Source organism: Micropterus salmoides, unplaced genomic scaffold (assembly GCF_014851395.1).
Source record: "Micropterus salmoides isolate LMB-PRFRI ecotype aquatic unplaced genomic scaffold, ASM1485139v1 Ms_hic_scaffold_21, whole genome shotgun sequence".
NCBI lineage: Eukaryota > Metazoa > Chordata > Actinopteri > Centrarchiformes > Centrarchidae > Micropterus > Micropterus salmoides.
In genome coordinates this window covers 18,337,528-18,363,250 of record NW_024041262.1, presented here as the reverse complement: position 1 = coordinate 18,363,250, position 25,723 = coordinate 18,337,528, and the positions used below count along the sequence as shown (strand labels likewise).

The 25,723-nt window shown below is 41.2% G+C and overlaps 1 protein-coding gene across 13 annotated transcripts in view; it reads right to left on the bottom strand.

Moving 5' to 3' along the window:
- Positions 1–25,723, bottom strand: part of nrxn1a (neurexin 1a) — a 56,414-nt gene that overhangs the window by 19,705 nt on the left and 10,986 nt on the right. For 4 of the 13 annotated variants that reach the window (XM_038735882.1, XM_038735877.1, XM_038735878.1 and 1 more), the window contains 10 exons: positions 15,993–16,294; positions 14,830–14,853; positions 12,778–12,939; positions 10,772–10,843; positions 10,223–10,447; positions 9,704–9,851; positions 8,605–8,735; positions 6,725–6,977; positions 2,482–2,685; positions 1,258–1,284 (listed from right to left, as the gene is read on the bottom strand). In XM_038735882.1, coding sequence (XP_038591810.1) covers positions 1,258–1,284; positions 2,482–2,685; positions 6,725–6,977; positions 8,605–8,735; positions 9,704–9,851; positions 10,223–10,447; positions 10,772–10,843; positions 12,778–12,939; positions 14,830–14,853; positions 15,993–16,294 — 1,548 coding nt within the window. The remainder of the gene's footprint in view (positions 1–1,257; positions 1,285–2,481; positions 2,686–6,724; positions 6,978–8,604; positions 8,736–9,703; positions 9,852–10,222; positions 10,448–10,771; positions 10,844–12,777; positions 12,940–14,829; positions 14,854–15,992; positions 16,295–25,723) is intronic. The other 9 variants (XM_038735884.1, XM_038735889.1, XM_038735888.1 and 6 more) reach the window with 3 other exon arrangements.

Sequence of the window (25,723 nt, the reverse complement as noted above, 5' to 3'; positions counted from 1 at the left end):
AGCAGACACTCTGTGCTCTGTACTGTTAAAAGAAAGACAATGAGGCAAGACAATTCAAACAGAAAGACAAAAAGGAATGGTTTGTTGCGATGGAAATACAATCTAAATCAAATAACATAAGCTATTGGACATTATAAGAGCAGGATAATGAAAACAAAATGACAAAAAGCATTTCATATTTCATTAGCTCCAAAAAACAAATGGCTTTTCTGCCGGATAAGCCTCAATCTCTCCCATGCCGAGGCTTTTATTTGACTGCTGAGTGGACTATTTCAGTAGCGCCTGGCTGTTAAATACATTTTTTTCTTCCCCCTCCAATATAAGATGTATAATTTATTGTATGCACACGGTGTGCCAGGAAAGTGGCTGCCTACTGAAATGTTCATTGAGACAACTGGTCTAAAATTGTCCGACAGACATGCGGGATAGCAACAGTGCTGTGTGGCTAGTAGGGTTTCTATGGCAACTGCAGTCGTCCATTTCACCACCTCTTTGCCATCACAGAGCATTCGTCTCCCTCTTTCTCTCTCACTTTCTCTGTGGTCGTGACAGAGAGAAACTCCACGTGAGGGAATTAAACTTCATCAGGGATTCAGCTCCAACCACGAGAGCATGAACACACACATTCACTCTCACACAGGAAAACACTGCCAAGCAAACAAAGAAAGCAACCAGACAGACACCGGGATGAAGGTGCGACAGAGAGAAACCAGGGGGATAACATGTCTTTTGTCCCGGCATGAAGGAGAAGTAATTACCCTGCAGCTCTGAGTTGCATTCATCCACTAATTACCACTCTTTCCCTCTTTAGTGCACACTTCCCAAAACACCTAATTTTGCCTGAACACCTGAGATTTTGTCCTTCTTCTTCTTCTCTTTCTTTTTTTCTCCTCTGTTCAACCCCCACCGTCCCCTCTTCCGTGTATCCTTCTTTGATAAAATGGCCGACCTGGAAAAACCCTGGCCCTCAGCAAAAATCGCACCACTCCTGTGGTGTAGCTGAACATGCAGAGAGTAACACGCATATGTGCACCTCCCCTGCCCCTGTCCAGCACACACTTATATATACACACATATATGCACACAGACACACAGTACAAAGATATGTTGAATAAGGGATTACGATTAGATGGACTGACAAGAAAGTGAAATATAGTCAGACACATTAACAAAAACACACTACCGCACACATACGCACACACATACTGAGGATGAAGAGGAAGGGGGAGGGGTTAGGTGAGATGGAGGATCACTTACTGGCTGTACAGTTTATCCTGATACAGTCTGGAGGGAGAGCAGAGCAGAGGGTTAATGCTGCACACATACACATACTCTCCACGCCCTGGGGACGCACACATCGACACACCCTGCACGCACAAACATGCACACACACACACACTGCTGAGAAACACACACTCTCCTTTGTCACAGGACCTCAAGCTGGACCGTGTATTTTCTTACTACAGTGTGTAGCAAAAATGCAATATCTGTGATTTTTTTGCCAATAAAAAATAAAATATGAATGAAGATTGGTTGATCTTTACATTTAACAGTGAGATGTTAGAAGGAGAGTGGTCTGTCCCAGCATGAGTGGTGTGCTCATTGGCTGCTCTGGCCTGAGCGACAGCTTCAGTCACCAATCAAAAGCACCAGGAGACTGAGATGGGTCATGTGTGCCAGTTTGTCTGATGACATCGCACACATCCCATAATTTTTGTCGCCCATCCAGTGCGCAAATCTCCGCAAATGGTTGGAAGATTCAGACACATTATTATATATATTTTTTTTTACTCATGATGCCTTGGTGTGTCGTGTGGCGTCAACCACAGAAAAGACGCGGCTGCAGACAACCAGAGACCAACACATGCACCCCTCTGTTAGTCTATGTGTGTGTTAGCATGTGAGTGTACTTGAATTCATTTCATAGTGTGTGGCTGTGAAGGAGTGAGGATGGAAATGTGTTTAGCAGTCGAACTGAGGACAAATGTACAAAAAAATAAAGGGATGTGCTTTTCTTGCGGTTATGTGTGGAGTATACTATTTGTGTGTGTTTGTACAGTTTCTGAGCCTTTATGTTGATTTCTAAAGGTGTTGGGGATGCACAGGTCCACTGGGAGTGAGCAGAGAATGCAGCTTGAGGCTTGACCCTCTGTTCAACACAAAAATGCCCTTCAATTGTGTATGTCTATGTGTGTGTTCAAAGATAGACTGTATTTGCACAATGAAGTCAATCAAAATGCTAAAAAGTATCTGTCAAAACCTGAAACCTATGTCTTAAATATATTGAGTTTAAAAGTGGAGCAGCAGAATTATCTGGAAGAATTATCAGGAAGCGTTTACATTCCAGAGAAACTATATTATTAATCAACATTTAATGACATTCCTATGCAAGAAATAGCCAACAGGCCAGTATCAGCCGCATTCCCCAAAGGTAATTAAAATAATATTTGAGAATCTACATGTTTGTGTGCATGTGTGTACCTAGGTTGACAGTGAGTCGGACACGGCCCCCATCCAGCTCCAGACGAAGGGTGTCTGCAGAGTTACGGGATGTGGTTGCCATGAGAACGCCATAGGCCCGCTGGGAGCGAAAGCGTAGCGAGACGTCCTCTGCCTCGGTGTGCATCGCCACAGGCAACTGCACCTTCATAAACTTACTGCCGTCGTACGACAGGATAGTCGCATCTGTACAAGACACAGAGAGAGAGAGAAAGACAAGGAGTGAATGAGAGAGAGGGAGGGCAGACATGAAAGACAGGCGGGGGAAATACAGAGATGATGGTGGAGGAGAGTGAGGTGGGTGAAAACACAAAAAGACAATAAAAAATGAGACAGACAAGATTGACAAGGAGAAAACACACGAGGTGGGAAGAGACAAAGGCAATTTGCCACTGAGTGAATCAGATTTAAACATGACAAAGTATGTTGCAGCGTGGCTACACTCCCTTGCCACGTCATATTGAGACTCAAAAACCTGCTTCCTACAAAACTACCCCATCACTTTCCACCCTTAATTCATCATCACTCCCTCACAAAAGAGGATTTAAAAATAGCCGCAGCTGGTTGGCTGGCCCTATTATCCGGTTAAATCAGAATGCAAGGCGGTGAGTGTGTTAGCCACAGTTGCTGACATCCCAGACCCTGGAGTCATAATGTAACAAGCTCAGGTGATCCCGCTTTAATGTCTTTTGCATACTCATTTACATATTCATAATCTTCTCTCCGTGCTACCTGCTGGGGCCAATCCCCAACCGCTAAACTGTTTACCTCCGAGGACCCTGTTTTTTATTGGCCAATTACATACACAGCTAAACACACTCTCCATGTCTCTGTGCCTTTATCTCTCTGTTTCTTCCTTCTTCTTATATCTCTCCACTCCATTCCTCCTTCGCTTTCTCTTCCTTTCGCTCTCCCTGTTTCCGTGGGAGACGGTTGGAGCCAAGGCAAAAACAAGAGAACAGGAAGAGAGGGAGGCCTCATGAATACTGATGAGCTGAGAAGGAGGGAAAGAGAGAGATAGTGTGTGTATGTGTGCGTGCATGTCAGAATAAGTGAGTGAATTTAAGTGTGAACAGAGGAGGGTTTAGTAAAGTGAGAGCAGGGGGAGAGAAAATAGGGGCAGAGCAAGACAGAGAGAAAGGAGAGGGAAAAGGGAGAGAAGCTCTTGGCTAAAATGCAAATGAACCCTCATTAACTCAGGGAAAAAGGAGGTGGTTGGCCTGTTATATCACAGATAACATAACTAACAGCTACACACACACACACACACACACACACACCACTGCCCAAGCACACTCCAACACACACACACACACACACATGCGCACACATTTCTGATAAGGGAGACAGCTGACTAAATTTTCCTCACCACGGCACCTGACTCACTACCAGGCAAATTGAGGAGGGAGGGTTGCTGAGAAAGAAGTATGGAAGCCCATTTATGCCAGGAAATGAACAATTTGCAATGTACACCGGCCTTGTCGCATACCGTCACATCATTTGACGCCTGTGGCACACACCAGATGCACCATTCAAACAGAATATGTAGTTAAAGGATAAGTCTGGCTATATTCTACATTGTTGTTGTTGTCAATGGCCCCATGAAAAGAATGAAATCAACCATGTGTTAGTCAGGTCTGAAGCACTCAGCACCAAGCCCGCTGCTTTCTACTGGAGACATAAATCTTTAAAATGGGTCACAAATATACAGGTTCATTTTAAAAAAAAGGGTCTCAGTAATGTCCTGAAACAGCTGGGCACTCAAACAGGAGTGAATAGTGCATCAATGAGTATTTATGGCAGTAGAAGGGTTTTAACTGTGACTCAAAATAAACGACAGCGTATATGTTCGTGTCAGGCTTTGGCTACACAGACAATAGAAGGATCAATTTATTGTTGGTTTCATGGGATTTGTTGACAAAAAGAAAAATATTGAATATCGCCAGACTTATGCTGTCAGATCAGAGATAGCTTTGACAACTGATGGGAGTTCATGCTGGGAATTTGGAAAGGCCAGCCGCACATCTTGAAGTGTTATTATCTTTTTCTAAATTTGATTCAAAATACTGACTTAGAATCTACAAAGTCAACATTCTTATCAATCTGACTTCATTTCTCATTTTCACATTTCATCTTGTAATTGTGACACGGTTTCTCATATTTTCAGTTTGCATCATGTTTACTTAAAAACATATTTCTGACTTCTTCTCATTCGTTCATTTGGACTTATTAAGTCATCATTTTGCCTGACTATTCAATATTACTGACTTAGAATCTTGTCATTTTGACTTTCTTTCTCATATTTTCAATCATCAAAAAACATGAATTGTTTGAGAGCAATATAACCTTTAGTTATAAAAGGTCAACTGTAGATTGACATAGAAATTAGTTAGGGATATCTATAACTATACAAGATTACATTTTTTTGAAAAATTTGGTTCCAAGAGTACTGAATTTGCTCTTTCGTATTGAAAAATTGAGATTCAACCTTTTACCCATTGATGCATTAAGAATTTTTTTTTATAATTCCTAACATTTTATACATTTTTTTCCTTTCCTGGCAGGAATGGGTTTCTGTAGAGGAAGCTGGACAGCAAGAAAAATATGGAACATACCAGTGTGAACAGCAGCAAGCGAGCAGGAGGAAAGAACTGAATATGCTAGAAATATGTGTTTGTGTCTTTATAAAATAAAAATTCATCTTGGAGCCGGAGCGTGGCGACCATCTTTGTTCATTAAGGAAGAGAGAGGGGGAACAAAGGACCGAGTGAGAGAATGAGTGAAGAAAAAAAGGGAGGGAGAAACCGCAGGTAGAAGGCGTAAACATGGCCAATCACTCTCTCCATCTGCTTCTCCATCTGTGCTTCCTTTAATCCACTGAACCACCAGTTAGTGACCCCTCAATGCACACAGAGAGGGATGAAGAAAGATATATAGCAAAGGAAGACAGAGCTAAGGGAGATAGAGAAAAAGAGAAAGAAACTGCATTGCTATGATAAACATACACTGCGGATGTTTGTCCTCCGAAATAAAACATTTTCATATCAACACCTTTCAGAAAGTGCGTGTGTGTATGTGTGTGTCCATATCTCCTGTTAGATGATAGTACAATCATCACTTGAGACGCGTCAGCAGTTGTGGCACAAACAACATTTCTTCTCTTCTCCTTGTCTGACTCCATCTCGCTTCTTTCAACAGGCCTGTATCAGTCCCTCTGCCAGTCTATCCTGCTTTCCATTTCTCTCTCGTCCTGAATTCATACCTTTTCTCATAACTCTCTCTCTGTCAGATTTTCTACTCCCATCTCCCATTCCTCCTCATCTCCTCACCTGCTGTCATATGGCGGTTCCAGCCCAGCGGTTCCACCCTCCTCTGTCACAGCTCCTGCTCCTTGCTTTCTGCACATTTCCTCTCCCATCGATTCCCAGTCTCTGCATCCATAGCAGTCCAATAGTCCTGTCTGCAGCTCTGCTTCCCCCCACCTCTTCTCTTTCACCCCCTGTTTGATCCTCTTTACTGCCTCCATCTTACTACTCTCACTTTCACACAGAAAATGTGTGTTTTTGAATAAAAAACAGCCAAAGACATAAAAGCTGCACTATTATTTTTCATTGTTGAAGATTATTTTTCCTTACCCTTATTTTCTATCTTGGCGTTTCTCTACAGTACCTCTTTTCTACCTGCCATCCTTTTTTCATTTTCAACCTCTTATTCTCCATGACCAGGGACGTAGTGGAGGGTACACTTACCTTAACTCAAATTGGAAGCCTTTTTATTTGAATAGTTTATTTTGCTATAAATCTTTATAAGGGTACATTTTCAGCTTTCAGTTAGTTGGGCCTTTTAAAGGAAAAAAAGCATTACTTAAAGGTATAATGAATACAAATTTTATTACCCAATACTGATCATATTATATTTCCATTTGATGGAGTTATTTCTGACTTTAAAATTTCAGACCACCCCATACCATCTGTCTTCTGTCACCCATCCCTCAAGCAAATGACAAAGCTGTCACTATGACTGTATTCTGAATCATGACATATTACTAATCTTTCACAATATTTTGCTGTTTAGTGAAAGTAATTAGCCAGCTTACTCATCTCTTTTGAGAAAATGTGACTTTAGCATTCATGCCAATGGCTATACAGCCTGCCAAAAGTCCAGTTGAAGTGTTATTCTCATCCTCGTCTCTGACCTCTCTGACCTCCTATCATGTCATTCTCACCTCTCTCACAGGAGCGTCCAAGGTATCCTGTCCCAGAGCAGTCGCAGACGTAGCGATTCCAACCCTCCCTGCAGATGCCGTTGTGCTGGCAGGGGTTGGACAGGCACTGTTTGGGGGGCTCTCTGGAGCATGAGGGCTTCACCCCCACAGCCCTCTGGGCCTCGGCCAGCCTCCGGATGTCTTTGCTCTGCCCGTCCACAAACAGGTCTCTGATGCAGCCCACGTAACCGTAGTTCAACAGAGCCGTCCACACCTGAGGAAGAGGTCACCAGTGTTGAGTAGTTTCACTCAAAGGACCCCATTTTTCAGTGTTTGGTGATAAACTAAAGTCAATATTATTTTGTGTTTTAAGTAGCGTATTAAAGGCACAGATAAAAGCTAAAAGTGACAGCTATTTTTGGTTTTAAAAGCAAAACACATTTTTGTCATACTTTCGCCCTGATATATTTTTGTTTATTTATTCCTTAACACAAGTTGCTCAAACCAGGTGCTGAAATCAACTTTTTAAGATTGCTATCAAGTTAAAATTAAAATGTCAAAATAGATCGCTTTGTCCGAAATTAGGTCCAGACTGTAGTATAGGATGACTCACTTACTAGCTTTTCGAGCTTTTGTCTGCATATCACAGTCTTCTTCAAACAGTGAAATGTGTTGTATTTTATATTTACATTCAACTTATATTTCATTTATATTTAATCTATTTTTCTATTTTGGTGTAACTACTGTTAGTTACAAAAGCTCACAAAATATATTGCTCTTGAATAGGGCTACAAATAACAATTATTTCTATTATATATTCATCTGTCGAATATTTTCACGATTAATCAATTAATCGTTAAAAGACTGATGGTCAATAAAAAACAAAACAATGAAAAACACAATAATATCCTAGAGCCCAGAGTGAAGTCATCCAATGTCTTGTTTTGTCCGACAAACAGTCCAAAACCCAACATTGTTTGTCCTTGCTATGATGTAAGCTCAAGACAAGCATAATAATCAAAGGCATTTTTGCTTGAAAGTGACGATTATCAATTTATAAGATAGTTGCAGATTAATTTTTAATCTGATTGATTGATTGACTGACTGATTAATTGATTTATCAGCTCTACTCTTGAACAGTGCTCTTCACTTTTGTTGTCAATATTAATAAGAGAAACAATTAGTATTGGGCTTGGAATATCCTATACTAAAAGAAAAAAGAAAGAATCAAATAACAAACTAAGAAAAAGTTTGTCATCTAAATGACAACGGAGCACAACATGGGTGGAAAAATCTTTAATCTAATTTGAAAAGATCTGGTTACATAGATTAAACAAATTTAATATGGACGGTATAGACTTACATACAAAGAAGAAGAAGAATTTATTTCAGGATAACCCCTTGAGATGTATCATCTCATTTTCAAGGGGGTCCTGCAGCATATATGTATATACAGACACAAAAGTTAACCACACAGTATCTATACAAAAACATAAACACAATACAAACACAGACATATACACATACTTACTCATTACTCAGTATATCAAGCATGGCTGCAACAAATTATTTTCATAACTGATTAATCTGGCGATCATTTTCAATTATATGTAATTTACTAATAGTTTGGTCTATAATAACTTTCAAGACAGTGATAAAAACACCTGTCACAAATCTCTAGAGCGCAAGGTAACATCATCAAATTTCTTGTTTTTTTCCGACCAAAAGTCCAAAACCCTAAAATACTCAATTTATTATAATACAAGACAAGGAAAAGCAGCAAATGCTACCATATGAGAAGCTGTCTTTTTTTTTGTCCACCAATTAATTGACTGATTGTTGCAGCTCAAATACCAAAATTAGTGTGTCAAACTGTAGACACACAACATCAACACACAAACCTCTGTAGGGAAGATGAGTCCAGCGCGGTCCTCAGGTAGTCCTCCAAGGTATAAAGTGTCATCCAGGTCCAAGATCTCACTGTCTCCCGGAGCAGTGTACGCTGTTCTTACACTATTCACCGAGATGGTTCCTGAATTCACCGTGACACAACAACGTTAGTAATCATTATGACCTTCAATGGGAACAGCCTCATCACAATCATCACTGTCATCATTACCACCACCTATCATCATCATCATCTTTATCATAGTCATCCTTCCCCAGTTTGTCCTCCTCCTCCTCCTCATCATCACAACCACTCATCACTGCTATAATCAGAAGCAATGGAAATCCAAAACTACATCATCACTGGTTAGTGCTTTTAAGTCCATTTAGTTAAAAAATTATGTCCAACATTTTGTCACCAATAAATCATTAATAAATTAATTTTTAGACATTATTAATTAATACAGTTACAGTACATAAACAAGACCCCCTATTGAGAAGACTGTCAGCCTGTACTGTGGGTTTCCACACTGTAATTAACGCTGCAAACTATAACCTACTACATACCGGTATAAAATCCTGGTACTACATATGTTCCACCCCCCCCCCCCCCCCCACCCCCCCCACCCCCCACGGCTTCTGGCATTTGGCTCATGTTGTGTGGTCGTTGTAACATGGGATGTTTGTGAAAGAAAACAAAAGGCACTGTGTAAATATGTTGTATATATCTACCCACAGGAAACATGGTTAATTGCAAATGTGGCCATAACTTTAAAAAACATTAACAGCACTCCAGTAGCATGAGAAAGAGGCAACAAATTGCTTTAATTATAGTCTCAGTGTTATGGTAATTATACCAACACATTACAATAAATGTGACCATCCTGTACTGTATATTGATTGTGTTAAAAATGGTCTATACAGCACCCTTAAGATCAGATTCAACCCCAGTTTGAATTAAATACAGACAGTAGGCATCCAAATGGCCTTGCTAAGCTGGTGCTTAATATAAAATGTTGAAGTATGATCTCGCCTACTCATTATCCTCCACCTCCCCCTTATCAACCTCTGTGGTCAGGGCTAACATCAGAGTTGAGAGAGCTGTGAGTGTACCTGAGCGTCCGTCTCTTTGGAAGTCCACATGATACCATTCTCCGTCATTGACTTTTCTGTCGATAGCCTTAGTCTTGGTGGTTCCTGAGCCCATGTCCAGCAGCAAGTACAGGTGCCCATCCAGCATCTCAATGGCAAAAAAATCCACCTGTAGGTCAAACAGAAACACCATCAGTATTCTGTAAAAAGAAAGTGCATTGATGGCTAGCAATAAAAATGCAAATTGTAGCTAAGTTACAATAAAGGTGATTGGGCTCCAGGCTAACCATTTATAATCAGGTTCTTTGTGCAATGTCATTCAGTTTTAAAGGAGATTAGCAAACCTGTACATTTCTGGAAACTACATAGATCTTGGACTTGCGGATGAGGATTTCTAGATTGCTTAGAGTCTTGTTTTTGCACTGCTGTGTGTAAGTACTACCTCACAGGATTGCTAGCATGGCTGTAGATTGTTAATCTTGTTTCTTTTAGTTTGAAGTTTTCCTGTATGTTTTTAAAAAATATACATCATATTTTTACCTTGAGTGTAGGAGGCGTGCGTGGGTCCTTGCGTTGCTGCTGTCTGGGTTTTCCATGGCTAAAAAGCATCAACCCATTCGGCTCTGTGGTCCTGAAGTCAAACGAGATCGATCCCGCCTTCTTCGCTGTCCATTTGCTCAGGGCCACAAAAGACTCTGGGGTGTCAAAGGTCACGGGGTCTAGTGTGGCCACACTCTCACACTTAAAGGACACCACCCCACTTACCTGGAGAAGGTAGAAGAAAAATAAATGTTTAGGGCATTATCGTTAAAAGAATGGGCGGTTAAACTGAGTGAATATCAAGTGAAAAATGGTTTCTTTGTAGTCTGGGACTGAAATAAAGCCAGTTGCTCCCAGCTTTGAACTGACTAAAAGACAAAAGCTTGAGGCTACCTCTCAAAAATATAATCCCATTTATATATAATTCCTACAGAATAAGCTTTGCAGAGCCTGACTGGAGGTTGTGGTACAAAACCATCTCTGTGTTCTGTGTTTAAGAGGATAATGTGTCGTCTGCCTCAGATTGTACATGCTGTTGAAAGTGCATACCTTCATCTTTGGGTCTCCCTGTTTGGCCAGTCTAGACAGCTCCAATCGTACATCATTGTTCTTATACACCACCTACAGGGAAGAGGATTGAAGGGAAAAAGAATGAAACATTAATTCACATTTGGATTAAATAAAAAGAATCCTATGGCTTCACTTTTGGTCAACAGATGTACCCTCTCAGATTCCTTTTTACATAATTCTGGTGTGGCACAGAATTGGACTATTGGGATTTTTCTTCATTTAAACTCGCAGCAATAAGCAAAAAAACAGGCAAAAAGAATAAGACACGCTTTGATTAACCTTTTCCGAAGGAAAGAAAAGAAGAGAATGTTAAAGAGATAAAGAGAGGACAAGAAACTTGAAGTATGACCAGACATCCATTAATCTTTCAACCCAGGAAACATTTGTTTTATTCAAGTGTTTTGGTATTTTTATATGAAAGTGACGAGCGAGTCACTCCAGCCTCATCTTTTGATAACTCCCATTTGTCCCTGCCTCTTGCATGATCGGTTTTACTCTTTCTCTCTTCTTCCCTTTTCTGTTCTCTTTCCTTTCCCTGACACAGTACACTCTCTGACTGAACAGCATGAGTGTAAAGAGTGTGCTTGTGCTGAGCATTTTGATGTAGAGAGAGACGAGCACACACAGGCTCTGCTTTATCATTCCAGACCTCCTTCTATGACTTGTGAGCAACTCAGCTACATCACAAAATTTCTCCTCTGCATTGCCTTTTTACCTGTCTCTTTTGTATATCATGTGCTTTTCTGTGTGTAGGGCAATGAGGGTGATTCGTGAATGTAAGCGCTGCAAGTGTGCAAAACGGTGTTAAGCTGTGTGTATGGAAGACTGTGCCCATGCCGCTTCAAATGCACAAAATTGTTACAGCCGCGATCGTTCATGCGCGTGATTCACTGCATACATCTTAATTTGCTCACACGGATTATCATATCATCGTATTAAATATGTAAATGTGCCAGTGGAGGGCTCACATTGACAGCGGCAGCCTCGTTTAAACACCATCAGTCTTAATGAAGCAACACAGAGTGCATTCACCACTGATACAGATAGCTCTCTGTTTGGCACATCATCTGTCGGCTTGTTTGGTTGTTTGTTTATGCCTCTGTGTGAGTCTGTGTGAATGAAAGTGAGACACAGACATGGTGTTTATATAATGGATGTAAGGATGTATTTGGGAGTTTTGTATCAAGTTCTGCATATGTATGTTTATTTGTTTGACTATTTTTGTCTGTGTGTGTTTTAGCGGATATATTTGTGCGTTCCTGCTCATGTATGCATATGCACACATCTGTGTATGTTAATATTGTATTTATCTGTATATGCAAGTGTATTAGTGTGTTTTCATCAGTGTGTCATGTGAGTTTTTGTTGTTGCAGTGTTGTGGCCCATTTCAAGCACAGCGGATGGATGGAGCGTCTCTGTGGCGTAGCTAATTAGCATGTTAGTGCTTAGTGCTGTATCTACTCCCTCAACGACACTCATCACTGATTCTCTCTGATGCTGGGGAGGGTGTGTGTGTCTGGGACTGTTTGTGTGAGTCTGCCAAATTGAAGAATTTCTCTGTGTTTGTGCATATAATGTTTGCGTGATGTGTGACAGAAAAGGAAGGGAGGAAGAGAGAAAGAAAGAAAATGAGAGACAAAGAAGATCAGTGTTTTTTAAACCTGAGAGTATACAGAAATCTGTGCAGTGTGCGAATGTATGAACTAGGAAATAATTAAATATCATCATTCATACTGTAAAGAAATTATCATGTGGAGATTATATTAGTAGCTCATTCTGTCTAAATTCTGTCTAAATCAATACCTTGAGGCAAATTGTAATTAAAAACTAACATAATTTGTTATTAAAGTTTTTTCTGATATAAAGGAGTCTATTTCACATGCAATTAGGCAAACATTTGCCAAAAATGACCTTATTAATATCATGTTATTTCTTTTCAACCATACTGCCCAGCACTAGTATGAGTAAGTCAAACATCATCCCACCTCTTTGAGACAGCCCATGAAGTTATTGCTGACTGGAGAACCAGGTAGGTCAGCGGTGCTCGGGCTTCCTCCCACGTAGAAGAAGTCGTCAGAGCCCAGCATGGTGTAGTCTTCCTGGGTGTAGCCCGTGGTGGTCAGGATGCCGTCCACAGAGATGGTCACCTACACAACAAAGCACAGGGAAAGGACACGCTATATACTCACACCAAAGGCAGCGCTAAGCGCTAGCTAGGCGCTGACCAGCCAAATTAGCCCCCGGTACTCTGGTAACCAATGTGTATGCATTCTGGTGGTGAGAAGGCTTGATTGGTTTTGGGAATTGGCTAGTTGTGCTGTTGGGACTTTGATTTGGTGTGATTGGATCAGTTTGGTGTAATTGAGTAGTGCTGCCTCTTGCCTTTGCTAGTATTACTGACATTATAAATAAGAAATAAGTACACTGCTAAATACTGCTCACTCTGTAGCCCCTCTACCACTTGTACACTCTTACTGGAATCATACAATGTGAGCTGTCTGCTTCTGCCTGTCAACAGCGGTAAGTCTATTGTACAGAATGACAACTAGATCTTGTGTGTGATTAATAAAGATTTAAAGATACCTAAAGCTTCAGGGCCACCTTTGGTGGATTGTGACTCTCAGACTTCAAAGGCAGTTTGTTATTCTGTCACTGACTTTACAAAACAGACAAAAAAAACGATTTGAGCAGCGCTGCATTAAAATGCTAGCCTCGTCTTCTATATAAGCTAGTTCAACCTTTACATTAAAAAGGTTCATCCTTATGTCTCTGCTACATACTCTAAGCTGATTTATCTTTTGAAGTACAAAATGCAATTTGATTTTCTTCATAATATACTAACAGCTACTATCCTTCATACTCAACCTTAAGTGACACCAGTGCTGGCGTTCTTATAATTAAACCAGTCCAATCTGCAGTGTATTACCCTGTATGGGGGCTTTTAGCTTGCAATAGTTGCCAACCCTGTCACACCTAAGTCACAGTTAGTGGTATGTTATCACCCTGATATTCCACAGTACATTACTGACCATGTACAACTGCCATTAAAGGTTGTGAGCGCTTTACTTTCCCACTACAATAAGTTCCCTCTCACTGATGGTGCTTATCATTGCCAGGCAAACTTGCCCAGCCAGGCAGGTGTTAGTAAAGTCTCTGCAGGCTTCTTCGTGCTATAGAGTTGGTGTTAGTACTATTTACTTGTTAGTGGTTGTTAGTTGTTGCACAGCCATGTTACTTGTGTCAGGCCAAGCTGTGCTGGGTTACTGAGGTTAGGGTAAATGATTTCAATGTTGTTAGTAGTTGTGATGATATGTTATTGTGTTGTTAGGGTGAGTTGAGATGATGGTGTTAGTTAGTTAGTTTGTGGTCTGGGGGGGGGTTTGTTAGATCAGCGGGTCTGAATGAGATGACACATGGACGAACACACACATATTGATGTACACACACGCGCAGGTGTTAGATGGGTTACGGCTCATTCCACACATACACACGCACATAAATATATAAACATGCAGCCTGTTCCTCTCTCTGCATGCAACCACTGGCAAAGAGGACACAGTGGATAAAGAAACGACAGGATGAATCAGAGGCACCATGGAGAACATGCAGTGGCAGAGGGGACGAAAAATCAAAAGAAGTAAAAAGAAAGAAAAGAGGGGAAGAAGGGACCTCTCTATCCATTTTACAGACCAATCAGAGAGGGGAAGGGTTTCTGAGTCACGACATGCAGGAAGGGGAGGGGGGCTCGCCATTTGCGTGCAGGTGAGGGATGAGCCAATCAGTACACGCCTACATGTCAGTCACAGAGTGATGGGGTGAAAAAAACAGTAGAGAAAGGGGGAATAGGATTTAAAGAAAAAAAGTGGTTGTCAAGGAGGGGGGACGGGTTTTTTTTTAAGCGTAAAAGATTACCAACCGGATTTATCCTTTTATTGGTTTAGTTTTGATGTCTATGGTTCAAAAGGAAATAGACACGGGGCAAACCCAAACTAAGAAACAATTAGAATGATATCTACCGAACAATGGAGTTTGTTTACCATAGCGTGTCCAATGCCTGAGTGCTTTGTAGGAGAGGGGGAGAAAGGAAAGCAAAAAACTGTGAACAGAACAACTTCGGGAACAAAAAAAGGAAAGCTAGAAGGCCTCTGGTGAGGTTAGTAGGTTGGTTGGAGTGGTTTCGCTAGGAGAAGGGCACAGGTTAGGTTAGTAGAATGAATCATTCCATGGATGGTGGTTAGTTTCACTAGCAGGTTAGTAAAGTTAGTAGTCAAGTTAGTAGTACAAACAGGCAAACGGTAGAGGCAGGGCACAGGTAGGTTACAAGCACCTGAGTGCTAGTGAGCCTCAATGTTCTCTAGTTCACTCTCTCTCTCTCATTCACTCACTCACTTACTCATTCACACACACAATTGAAAAAGCACTCACCTAGAGCTGAAAGCAGCGCTGGTCTGGTGGTTAACCCACTGTAAACTAAGACCAAAACCTCAGGTATTTTCTTCCTACCACAGCATCACTGCAGTTGGACAACAGACCACTGACTGTAGCTTCTACATTGATTAGTTTCTTGCTGTGGACTAAAGCCTTTTCTGCTGCCCACTGCCCCTGAAACATCTGCAGCAGTCACTGTGTTTCACCAAAGTCAAATACACACTGAAACTATTTAACAGGGAATTCAAATTAACGCAGCAACTGACAAACATTTTCATCTTTGATTAATCTGTCAATTATTTATCAAATAACAAATTAATAATTTAATCTATAAAGTGTCAGAAAATAGTCAAAAATGCGCATTACAGTTTGCCAGAGCCCAAGACAACATCTTATTTGGTTCAACCAAAATTGAAAGATATTCAATTTACAATGATATAAAACAAAGAAAAGCAGCAAATCCTCACATTTCAGAAGCTAAAACTAGCAAATGTTTGGTATTTTTGCTTGATAAATTGATTAAGGATTATTCAAAATGATAAAAATTTTTGTCAATTCACTTTCCGTTGATTGCTAATCATTTCATTACTAACTGAAATCCAAGCATGCTTCCATCCATTTGTTAAACTGCCACAAGCCATATTTCTTTACCTCCCTATACCCCTTTAAATCTTTCTTCTTCACATTCTTCATTATCAAAACTAATTTTATATCTCCTCTCCTCTCCTGTTTGCTCGGTCGCTTACTCTTCCAACTCCTGTTGTCTGGTTACCTGTCTCAGGTTGCGGGTGACCTTGACGTCGTGCCAGGCGTTGTCATTGAACTTGCCATTGACGGGCTCCACCAAGGCCTCGAAGGCCCCAGAGCCGAGGTTGATGACAAGTGACACGGCACCGTTCTTCAGCGCCAGGTTGACGTAGTCGGCTGACTTGCCGGTATGCAGCATCAGGCCGTTGCGCTGCAGTGTCTTGAAGGAGAGTGTGATTTCATCGCTGCTAGACTGGATGGGGTTGGGCGACAGGTCATAGCAGAAGTACTCAGAGCCCTTGAAGGTGGCAACATACTCCTCGCGAGCTGAGATAGAAAGGGAGAGGTGGAGGAGGAAACAAGGAGGAAGAACAAAGAAGTGTGGAGCCATTATAATCTTGTTGAGCATTATCATAATGATTAGTACAATATCCAAGCTATGTTGCTTCTTCCCACACTGCTTTACACAATATGCTCAAAGATGATAAAATGGTGGGTGTTCATCAGAGCCAGTTGAGTAAAACAAAGCTCTGCTGGGCCTGGTTAAATTTGATTCGGATGTGCAGTACAAAACATATTGTTTAAGACACTGAAAATGTTGTTACTGTCAAGTAAAGCCTCACTGATGCCAGCACTTGGAAGAAACACTTCCTTCCATACCTCTAATCGTACCATGGAGTGGTGTGTAAACAAGCTTTGATCACTCATGTGGGTTGGAGATTAAACAGTGTGGATGCGAGAGAGACAGTCGTGAGTCTGTAGCATTCCAAACTCGTTATAAAACCTGCCATCCTCTCTTTTGAGAGAACAGCTGTGTTGGCAGTCTGAAGTGATGTGGTCTTGTTTGACAACATGGCTTGTTTCGTGATGTTCATCAAAGGCCAGAATATGTATGTCTGTGTATGTACGTGCAGTAGCAATGGAGGTTAAAAAGGTTTTGAGAAGGATGGCATAAACTGACGAAGAAGATGGAGAACAGCAGCCTGTAAGCATCATGGCAGCTAAAGCAGGCAGGTTGACCAATTAGAATTCAGAATAACAAGCAGACAGCCAATGGCAACTTACCTGGCGCACCCTTAGTGACCCCCAAGGACACTTGACCAAGGTTTTGCAATCCATCATCCTTAAGCTCACACTCTCTTATCTACTCTCTCACACCTACTCATACAGAAGTGCACAGCCATATACGCAAGCCAGCCGAGGAACAAATATGCACACCTACACAGACATCTGCGTGCAAAAAAATGATCATACTATTGTACAGGCATACACAAGCAGGGGTGACATTATCTGTCTCCTTCACCCCCCCCCACCCAAAGCATCACTCTTCCTCCGCATCCACTCTAGCATTCTCTTCACCACCATCCTGATATCTCTCACACCTCCCTTCAAGCTCCAAGCCACCATTCTTCTCCGCACATCTCGTTGGCCTCTTTTTCGCTGCTCTGTGGAGCCTCTGGCATAACCACCAACTTGTAGTTCACGATAATGAGGAGAACAGAGGGGAATTTAACATACACTAGGTCAGGCTGGAGCAAGACAGACACTTGGTGAGGAACCGCTGGAGAGAGGCGGGGGGAGAAAGATTGCCATGTAATGAATAGACTGAAGTGTAATAGCTTATTAAAGGTAGTGAGAAGCAGAGGGAGAGAGTGCTGGAATGGAATCAGCCGCACTTGAGTGAATATAGCATAGAAAGAATAATGAGAAAGAAAAAGTGAGAATATAGCACAATTCAAGAGCAATTGTGGCAAATTGTCTTTCTTTTCTTCTGTTGCATGAAAAAACTGCACAAGTGTGAACGCCAATATATAAGTGAGAAACAAGTTGTTTGCCAGCATCTGGGCGAGTTCCCCCTAGTGTATGATTCCTTCCCTCCCAGCATGTTAATTAAGTGTGTGTGTCTGTGTGTGTGTGTGTGTATGTGTGTGTGTGTATGTGTGAGCCTGCCTCAAAAAGAAAAACAGTGTGTGCAAGTTTGTGTTCCAGCATGTGAATGTGTATGTGTGCGCGGACAAGTATATGCTTTTTATGTGTGCATGAAATGTGCAGGGTGTGGGTGGGTGCTGGTCTCTGTAAATATTGGTGTATTGCTGTCAGAAAAGCTATTACCAACTCAGGGCCTCGGGCTAGTCTTTACTGAGGAGCGAGCGCGAGGAGGTGGAGGGAGGCATACACATACAGAAAGAACAGTCACAAATGCTAACACAATCACACAAACGCACTGACACTCACAAGCAGACACGTAGACAAATGTAGATGAGGTGGCAGATTGAGGGGGGGAGCCAAGTTGTTCACAATGAGAACACACACAGCAGTCCAGCAGCATTCTTGCGGTAATTTACAGAGGTGCCATTAAGTTTCAGTGTGGTGCTCCACCATTCTGTTGCTAATTTACAGACATGTCATTAGACCAGACAGGAGCACATAAAGCATCTCTGCATTGATCTGGAAGCTCTGGCTTGTAAACAACAACCAACGTACAGACACACACATCTGGCAGGGAGATGCATATAGTGTGACACAAACACACATGAACATGTGTCGTGCATGCATGTATTCAATGTACAGGCACACCTAAAACACACGCGCCGAAACACGCACGCTCTCAAGTGGGCAGGTTGGAGTGGATCTGTTGTAGCTCAGATTAATGGAGTGAGTCAGTATTAGCTCAGAGTAAACAGTGAGACAGACACTGACATACACACCACATGTCACACTTCATCCTGTGGAGTGCACTGTCGATCAAAGCAAGTGAGCAGGAGGATGAAGGAATGCAGAGAAAGAGAGAGAAAAATGCAAATGAAAGGAAAGAGAAAAGAAAAGCAGAGGAAAGGAATAGAAATCTCTCATGATAAAATATTTCCTTTCCTTTGGATATTTTAAGCACTATCATCTTATGTTTTACATGACTTGTTTCTATTTATTAACGGTTTCTTGTGGGCTGATTGTGTAGTTATGTGTAAAATGTGACTGTAAAAGTTATTGCTCCCAGGTTTCTTTGTTGAAAAAGATCTTTACTGTATGTTCTATTATTTCTTGTTTTTATTTGATTGTTGGTTGTTTGAATTTATAATTATTTTACTGTGACCGCTGCTTTTTGTATGCTGGTTGGGTGTAAGGTATGACTGCAGTATTGGAATGATCAGTCAATTAACTGATAGGTAATTCCACAGAAACTGTATTGACAAATATCTTAATACAAAGTTGATTGTATTATTGAAGTAAAAATGTCAAATTAATCGACCAAGTAAAAAAAAAGATCAACAGTTTAAGTGATACTGTTAATAATCGTTAGCTGCAGGTTTATATGAAATGTTTTTCTTTTTTTCTCAGATTTCACTGACACCAATTAAATTAAGTTACAATAAGAAAAGGACAACAAAGGAAAGAAGAAGAGGAGAGCAGGAAGAAAGGAAAGGGGGGAGGTAGGAAACTGTGTGAGAAATAACCAAGAAAATATGAATTGGTATGGTTAAGAAGAAAGTAATTAATAACCATGGAGACTACAGGCAGAGTGGGAATAGGCAAAAATGTAAAGATGGAAGGTGATTGGCATGAGACTTTGAAGGCTATCATTAAACTACTGCTCTAATGAATAAAGCAGTCTGTGGGGAGGCAAAAAGGAGAGAGAGAGGGTGAATAACTGATCTGATGGTTTCTGCTACCGGGACCAGCTGCAACTGTACCACCCCTTCAACGATCAAACACACATCACTTGGATTTCTCTGTGTTTGTGCGCATATGGCGAGTGTGATTGTGTGTGTCTCATACGGCTTTGTTTCTTCTCATGGGTCTCCTCATCAACATTTCACACGCTAATTTGTCATTTCCATGGCAACCCTGTGTTACAGGGTCTACAGCAAATATGTGTCTTTGTGCATGTGTGTTTCAGGGAGGGAGAGAGAGAAAGAGGGGGAGAGACAGGAAGAGAGATGGGGAAGGAGAGCAAGAGAGAGAAAGAGTGATTGAGTGAACAGTACATTATCATGGACAGCTGTACTGAATCAAAATGGCGGATGGAGGCTGGGAGCACATCAGGGGAGCCTACATTATACAGCACCTGATAGAGGGAGCAGGGTGGAAAAGATGCAGGATAGAGAAAAAGGGAAAGACGCGTAAGGGGGATTTAAAAGAAGAAGGAATAAAAGAGGGGAGATGGAGGGACTGACTGAGATTGGTAACACAAAATGGAAGAGAAGAGAGAAAGAGGGTAGAGGGGTAGAAAGAGAGACAAGGAAAGGGAGTGGCAGAGAGCGAGGGATGGATGGCTAGAGAGAAGGAAAAAGAGAAAAATGCTGGTGTATCTAAATCCTAGTGTAGCAAGCCTCAATCATGGCAGCCCTGTCATTGTGGAGATAGCACACTGCAATTCCCCTGCACCTCGTTTTTAGCCCACCATGCAGTTCTGCTATCAGCTCCTCTCAGACTGTCCACACACGCAATTGCACGCACACAGACAACACACACACACACACACACACACACACACACACACACACCCACACACATCGTGCATGAAAGCGTCCCTCCTTAATAACAGACAGGTGGATTAACTATGCACTCATACAGTATACAGATAGATGACCAATGTAGGAAATGTATGTAAATGTAGCTAACATATGCATAGTCTCTATATTAAGTTAAAGTGTGAAAATCCATACAGCCAAATTCACTAAAGGCTATGACTGCTGTTTCAATCTCTATTCTGTGATATACAGCATCTAGCTTTGAAACCGATTGGGCAATCACATCACATCCAAGGGAGCAATACTGTAGAGGAGGATATTACTGTCAGGACACAAGCGACAGATTGATTGTTTGCGACGTTGAGCTCTTATTCCTTTTTTCGTTGTTGTTGCTGTTAAATGGAAGGCATTCATTCCCAACATAAGATAGTTTTAAAAAATTGACACTCGCTCTGACAAAGGTGTTACTGGCCCAAAAGTTAAACTAACTCAGAAACGATTTATCGGTTAGTTGATCAACAGATTCAAAGTAATTTGTCAAGTTTCGTTGTCACTGTAAATTGAATATCTTTCAGTTTTGAAGGTAGTACATTGGAAACTGTGATGGGCACGGACTATTTTGTGTCACTTTACAGTATAGATCAAATGAATTATTGACAATAGGGCAGATCTATTAATCTGCAGATTATTTTCTTGATTCTTTTATTATTGTTTGCTTTATAAAACAAAAAACAATGAAAAATGCCCATCACAATTTGCTATGGCAAAGGTGATGTAATAAAATGTCTTGTTTTGTCTTACAAACAGTCCAAAACCAAAAGATATTCAATTTACTTTTATGTTAAGACAAAGAAAAGCACATTCTCACTTCTAAGAAGCTGAAAACCATCAATTTATGAGCATTTTTACTTGAAAAATTATTTAAACGATTAATCGATTATTAAGATTAGGAAGTTCATTTTCTGTTGACTTATAGTTATACTTATATACAACTTATAGTTGCAGCTCTAATCGACTAATTGAAGAAATGATCAACACATTAATCAGTGCTGAAAATTATCATTACTTACAGCCCTGTAGTGAATGAATCATTTGAGACACAAATAGAACATAACTAAATAATATCTTACATATTGCTAATTGCATTGAATTTCATTTCAAGAAAAAACAATGAACAGGACCCTTCCTGCCATCATCTTTTACTTCTTGTCCCTTTTCCTTCTGTCTACACTCATGTCTCTCTCTTTCCATCTGTAGCTTGAATTTGGCCTTTTCTCTGGTACCCAGGGAAACCGGCTTGTTTCCATGACAATGTCTGCAGGCAGAACAGTGTATTTGTCTTAAGCTGGATAAGATCAGAGTCAGTTTCATCCGTGTTAGACACACACACACACATCCACAAAGGCGTTCACACAAACACACGTACATAGCATCATGGCACATATGCTCAGAAGACCACAGAGCGCTGAGTACACGCACTGAAACAATGTGCATTTTTTGCATACAGGCAGCCACACTGATTTGAAACCATCAAGTTGTATATATTGTAATATGCCCACACAGACAAACAACAATGCTCAGATTTGCATGCATGTAGAGCCACACACATACTGCACTGTTGCACAAACACACACACATGCCTAATGAAACCCCTTACAGTAGGTTGTTAACAAATAACAAGAGTGTAAAGACCTGTTTTCATAAAGGTAATGTAATGGGTTTTTAATGAATGCTGTGGCTATTTCAGTTGTCGTAGCTATGCCAGACAAGTACCATGAGTAAATCAGTGTTTGTGTGTGCATGTGCAAGGCCTGTGAGTGCAAGTGCGTGTACGCTTGTTCATGTGTTTGTTCTTGTTTTGGCAAACAGCAAAGAAATGAACTTCAAATGCCAGATGGGGCACTGGAGTGAATCGCCAATTGGGCCACTACCCTCAGCACCAGCCCAGACACAATGGAAATTGCTAGAACAGGTAGGAGACAATTGGAGCACAGACTAGCCTGTTTCTTTCTTTCTAAAAAGAGAGTGTGTGTGTGTGTGTGTGTGTGTGTGTGTGTGTCAGTGTTGGATGAGGTATCTGCATCACTGATGAATACCATTCTGGCTGATGCGAGAATGTGTCAAGTCGGGGAGCCCAAGGAGAGATGCAGCGCCCCTGCTGAGAACCGCTGCAGTCTTATCTTCCTTCCTGTCTCCCTCTGTGTGTCTGACCTTCTCTTTCCAACCCTCTTTTCCCACTTTCTGAAAGCGCTCCTATCTTTCCTCACCATCACTTTTCTACACTCCTTTACCCTATCCAACCCACCCCATCTCCCATCCTCCCTTAAACACTTGCAGCCAGCCTCTGCTCTATCTCTCCCCTTCATTCTCTGTAAACGGGGAGTCCGTTTGATGTCTTTATTTTTAGGCGATTACAGGGTGCGTCGGCTTTGTGTCTTCCCTATTAGCCTTGCGGTGAATGTGCAAAAATGTTAATGTGTACACTTCCTAACGGGATGGTAATTGCGTACAATTACCAATAAATGTATACATTTACTAGTGGGATTGCTACACATTTCCCATGTTGAATTCAGTAGCTGTGCATCTCCCTGATAATGTAGAGCTATGTATGGGTTGCTGTGGCTTTCATTACAAGAACTGCATGGGCGCTACGCATTAATGAGTGTTGTAGTGCAGTACTGTAATGGGTGTTAGTAGAGGTGAAAAGAGGCAGAATTAGTACCATTAGTGGAAAGGGTATATGTAGAAAAACTGTGCATTTTGCAATAAAAACTTTTTTGCAATTGCTTTATCACTGCTGAAGGCCAGGGCAGGACAACTTAGTTTTAACAGGTTTTTTTTCACAGCTCAAGATGTGGCCATCAGGAACCAAATTCATGCCAGTCAGTCGGGCAGGCAGCCAATCACCAGACTCCCTCTTAACACCAAGTGGCTCTCTCTCACCTCGAGTTGGGTGCTGCTCACTTGTCCGTCTGTGTGTCTGACAAAATATATTTTATTGACAAATATACAGTAAATTACAGTAATTGCTTTAAGGCTTAAGTGATTGGGCAGATATTACTAGAAGGTGAAGAAATGCGGCGAATGCAGCATTCATATGCATGCATATTCATATTATTCATTATAACATTTTTCACTATTTTCTGACATTTAATAAAAAAAACGATTAACTGACGAGAAAATAATTTTATTACCTTACATTATTTATCGTTTATCAAAATTGCTGTTGATCAGTGGTAGACTAGTTTTATAATTACAAAATATTTGAGCACTACTACCTAAAAACAACACTTGTTACTTATACTTATAGGTATTATTATAGTATTATTTAGTTGATTATAAAGGCATTAGTAAAATAACAAAAATATGTTTTTTCCTGTAGTTTCAGTGCCTGTGTGTTATTAAAGAGAAATAACTCCTGAGATGTATTATTAGGACAGTTAGATGATGATGAGTAAGAGTAGGATACATGCTGTACTTTGCTGGTACTGACTGGTTCCCCTTGTCTTGGCGTCTGCTACCACTCCCAACCCCACATATGGTCTAGTCAGCACGGAGCTCGTACCCTGCGTGTGTGTGTATGTGTGTGTGTTTCTGTGGGAGAGAACATGCACATGTGTATATCCGGCATAGAACAAGGGAGAAAAGGAGGGACAAACACAAAAGAGACATCCAAAGAGTGTGACACTGAACATGTGTGTGTAGCTTGTGCCTGAGTGGAGTGTGTGTCCATCTGTGTGTTTTTGCCATAAGACAATGTGTTAAAATGAGCCGCTTTGATTGCCGACGCTTTGTGAGTCACAAGTGATGACTCACAATCCACCTCCCCTGAACATGCACTCACACAAGACGCACACACACGCACGCACACAAACATACGGACACACATACCTCATTCTCTCTTCTGCCTTCATCCACTGACCGTGAAGAATATGTGCAGGCAGCCTTACTCATGCATATTTACACTGAACATACACTCACTCACCTACTCAGCGGGCACTCTCTAAAGGTTATTGTGTGTGAGTGTGTCTGTTTGTCCGTCCGTTCACACAGCGCGTGTATAAAGGTCACTTCAAGCGAGGCTGACCACTTGTTTATGCTGCGCAGATTGTTGGATTGAAATCGAGAACACTTGAGACATGCAGACAAACAACCATTATTAACCAGACAACCTGCCTCAAAGCTAAAAACAAATAAATAAATATCATAAACGAGCATTGCTGCCAATTACATCCAAGAGCCACTTCTCAATCCTATTCACAACCTACAATCACTCACCCAGAACCCTTCACGGTCTATTCTTGGCCAGACAGAGAGAAAAGAAAGGGCAAAATCTGCTACTTGGCTTTAAGCACATTTTCCATCCAGATTATTGCTGCTCAATACTTTTCAAAAAAAGGAAAAAAATCCATTTCCCCTCTCTTCCTTTGGCTGCTCGATACTTATGAAAATCCAATTTGGCTCCCTCTTTTCTTTCTTCCCTCCACAATTCGTGCATTTTCACCCACTCAAAGTGATTAGTGATCTGTGGGTATCGTTTCCAGGGAGAATGATAGCTGTGTTTTATGGAGGAGGGGAAAGGTCCAGGGCTCCCCATCAGGACTGATGTTCCTTGGAGAATGACTGGGCTGGGAGGGCAGACAGGAGCACCGCTGTCCCTTTGCAGATACAGGCAGTTGCTCTACATCACAGGAGAAGAGAAGACTCACTTTATCTCTCCCTCGTTTCTCTTTCGCTCTCTACTCCCTCTATCATTCATTCCTTTAGCGCTTCTCTCACAGACACAGTCGCTTTTTCTCAATTTCTCCAGTACTGACACACACACACACAAGTAGACACACATGCTATATATCTTTCTAAGACACCTCCCCACACCCAATCCACCCCCTCAAAGAAACTCATTTTAGCTTTGCGGGCTCCTCAAAAAGCCTCTTTACGCTGAGCTAACCTAAGCTAGGCTTCGTCTGCACCATTTGACAGCCTTTACATCTCAGTATGCAGAGCACAAACACACTCGCACACACACACACACACACACACACACACACACACACACACACACACAGCTTTTTCATGTGTACAGTTTCTCAAAAAGACTTCAAAGGTTTTTTTTTTTAATCCGCCAAGTTCTACTTTCAGCCTATCACAATCCAAACATCTGTAATAGTGAGGGCATCCACTATACACAAATACTCTGAATACACAGTGTAATACTACTGGAAACATATGTTAATACATGTCTGTCCTTAAGTAGGTGATTTAATGCTGAGCATAAGCCAGATGAAGA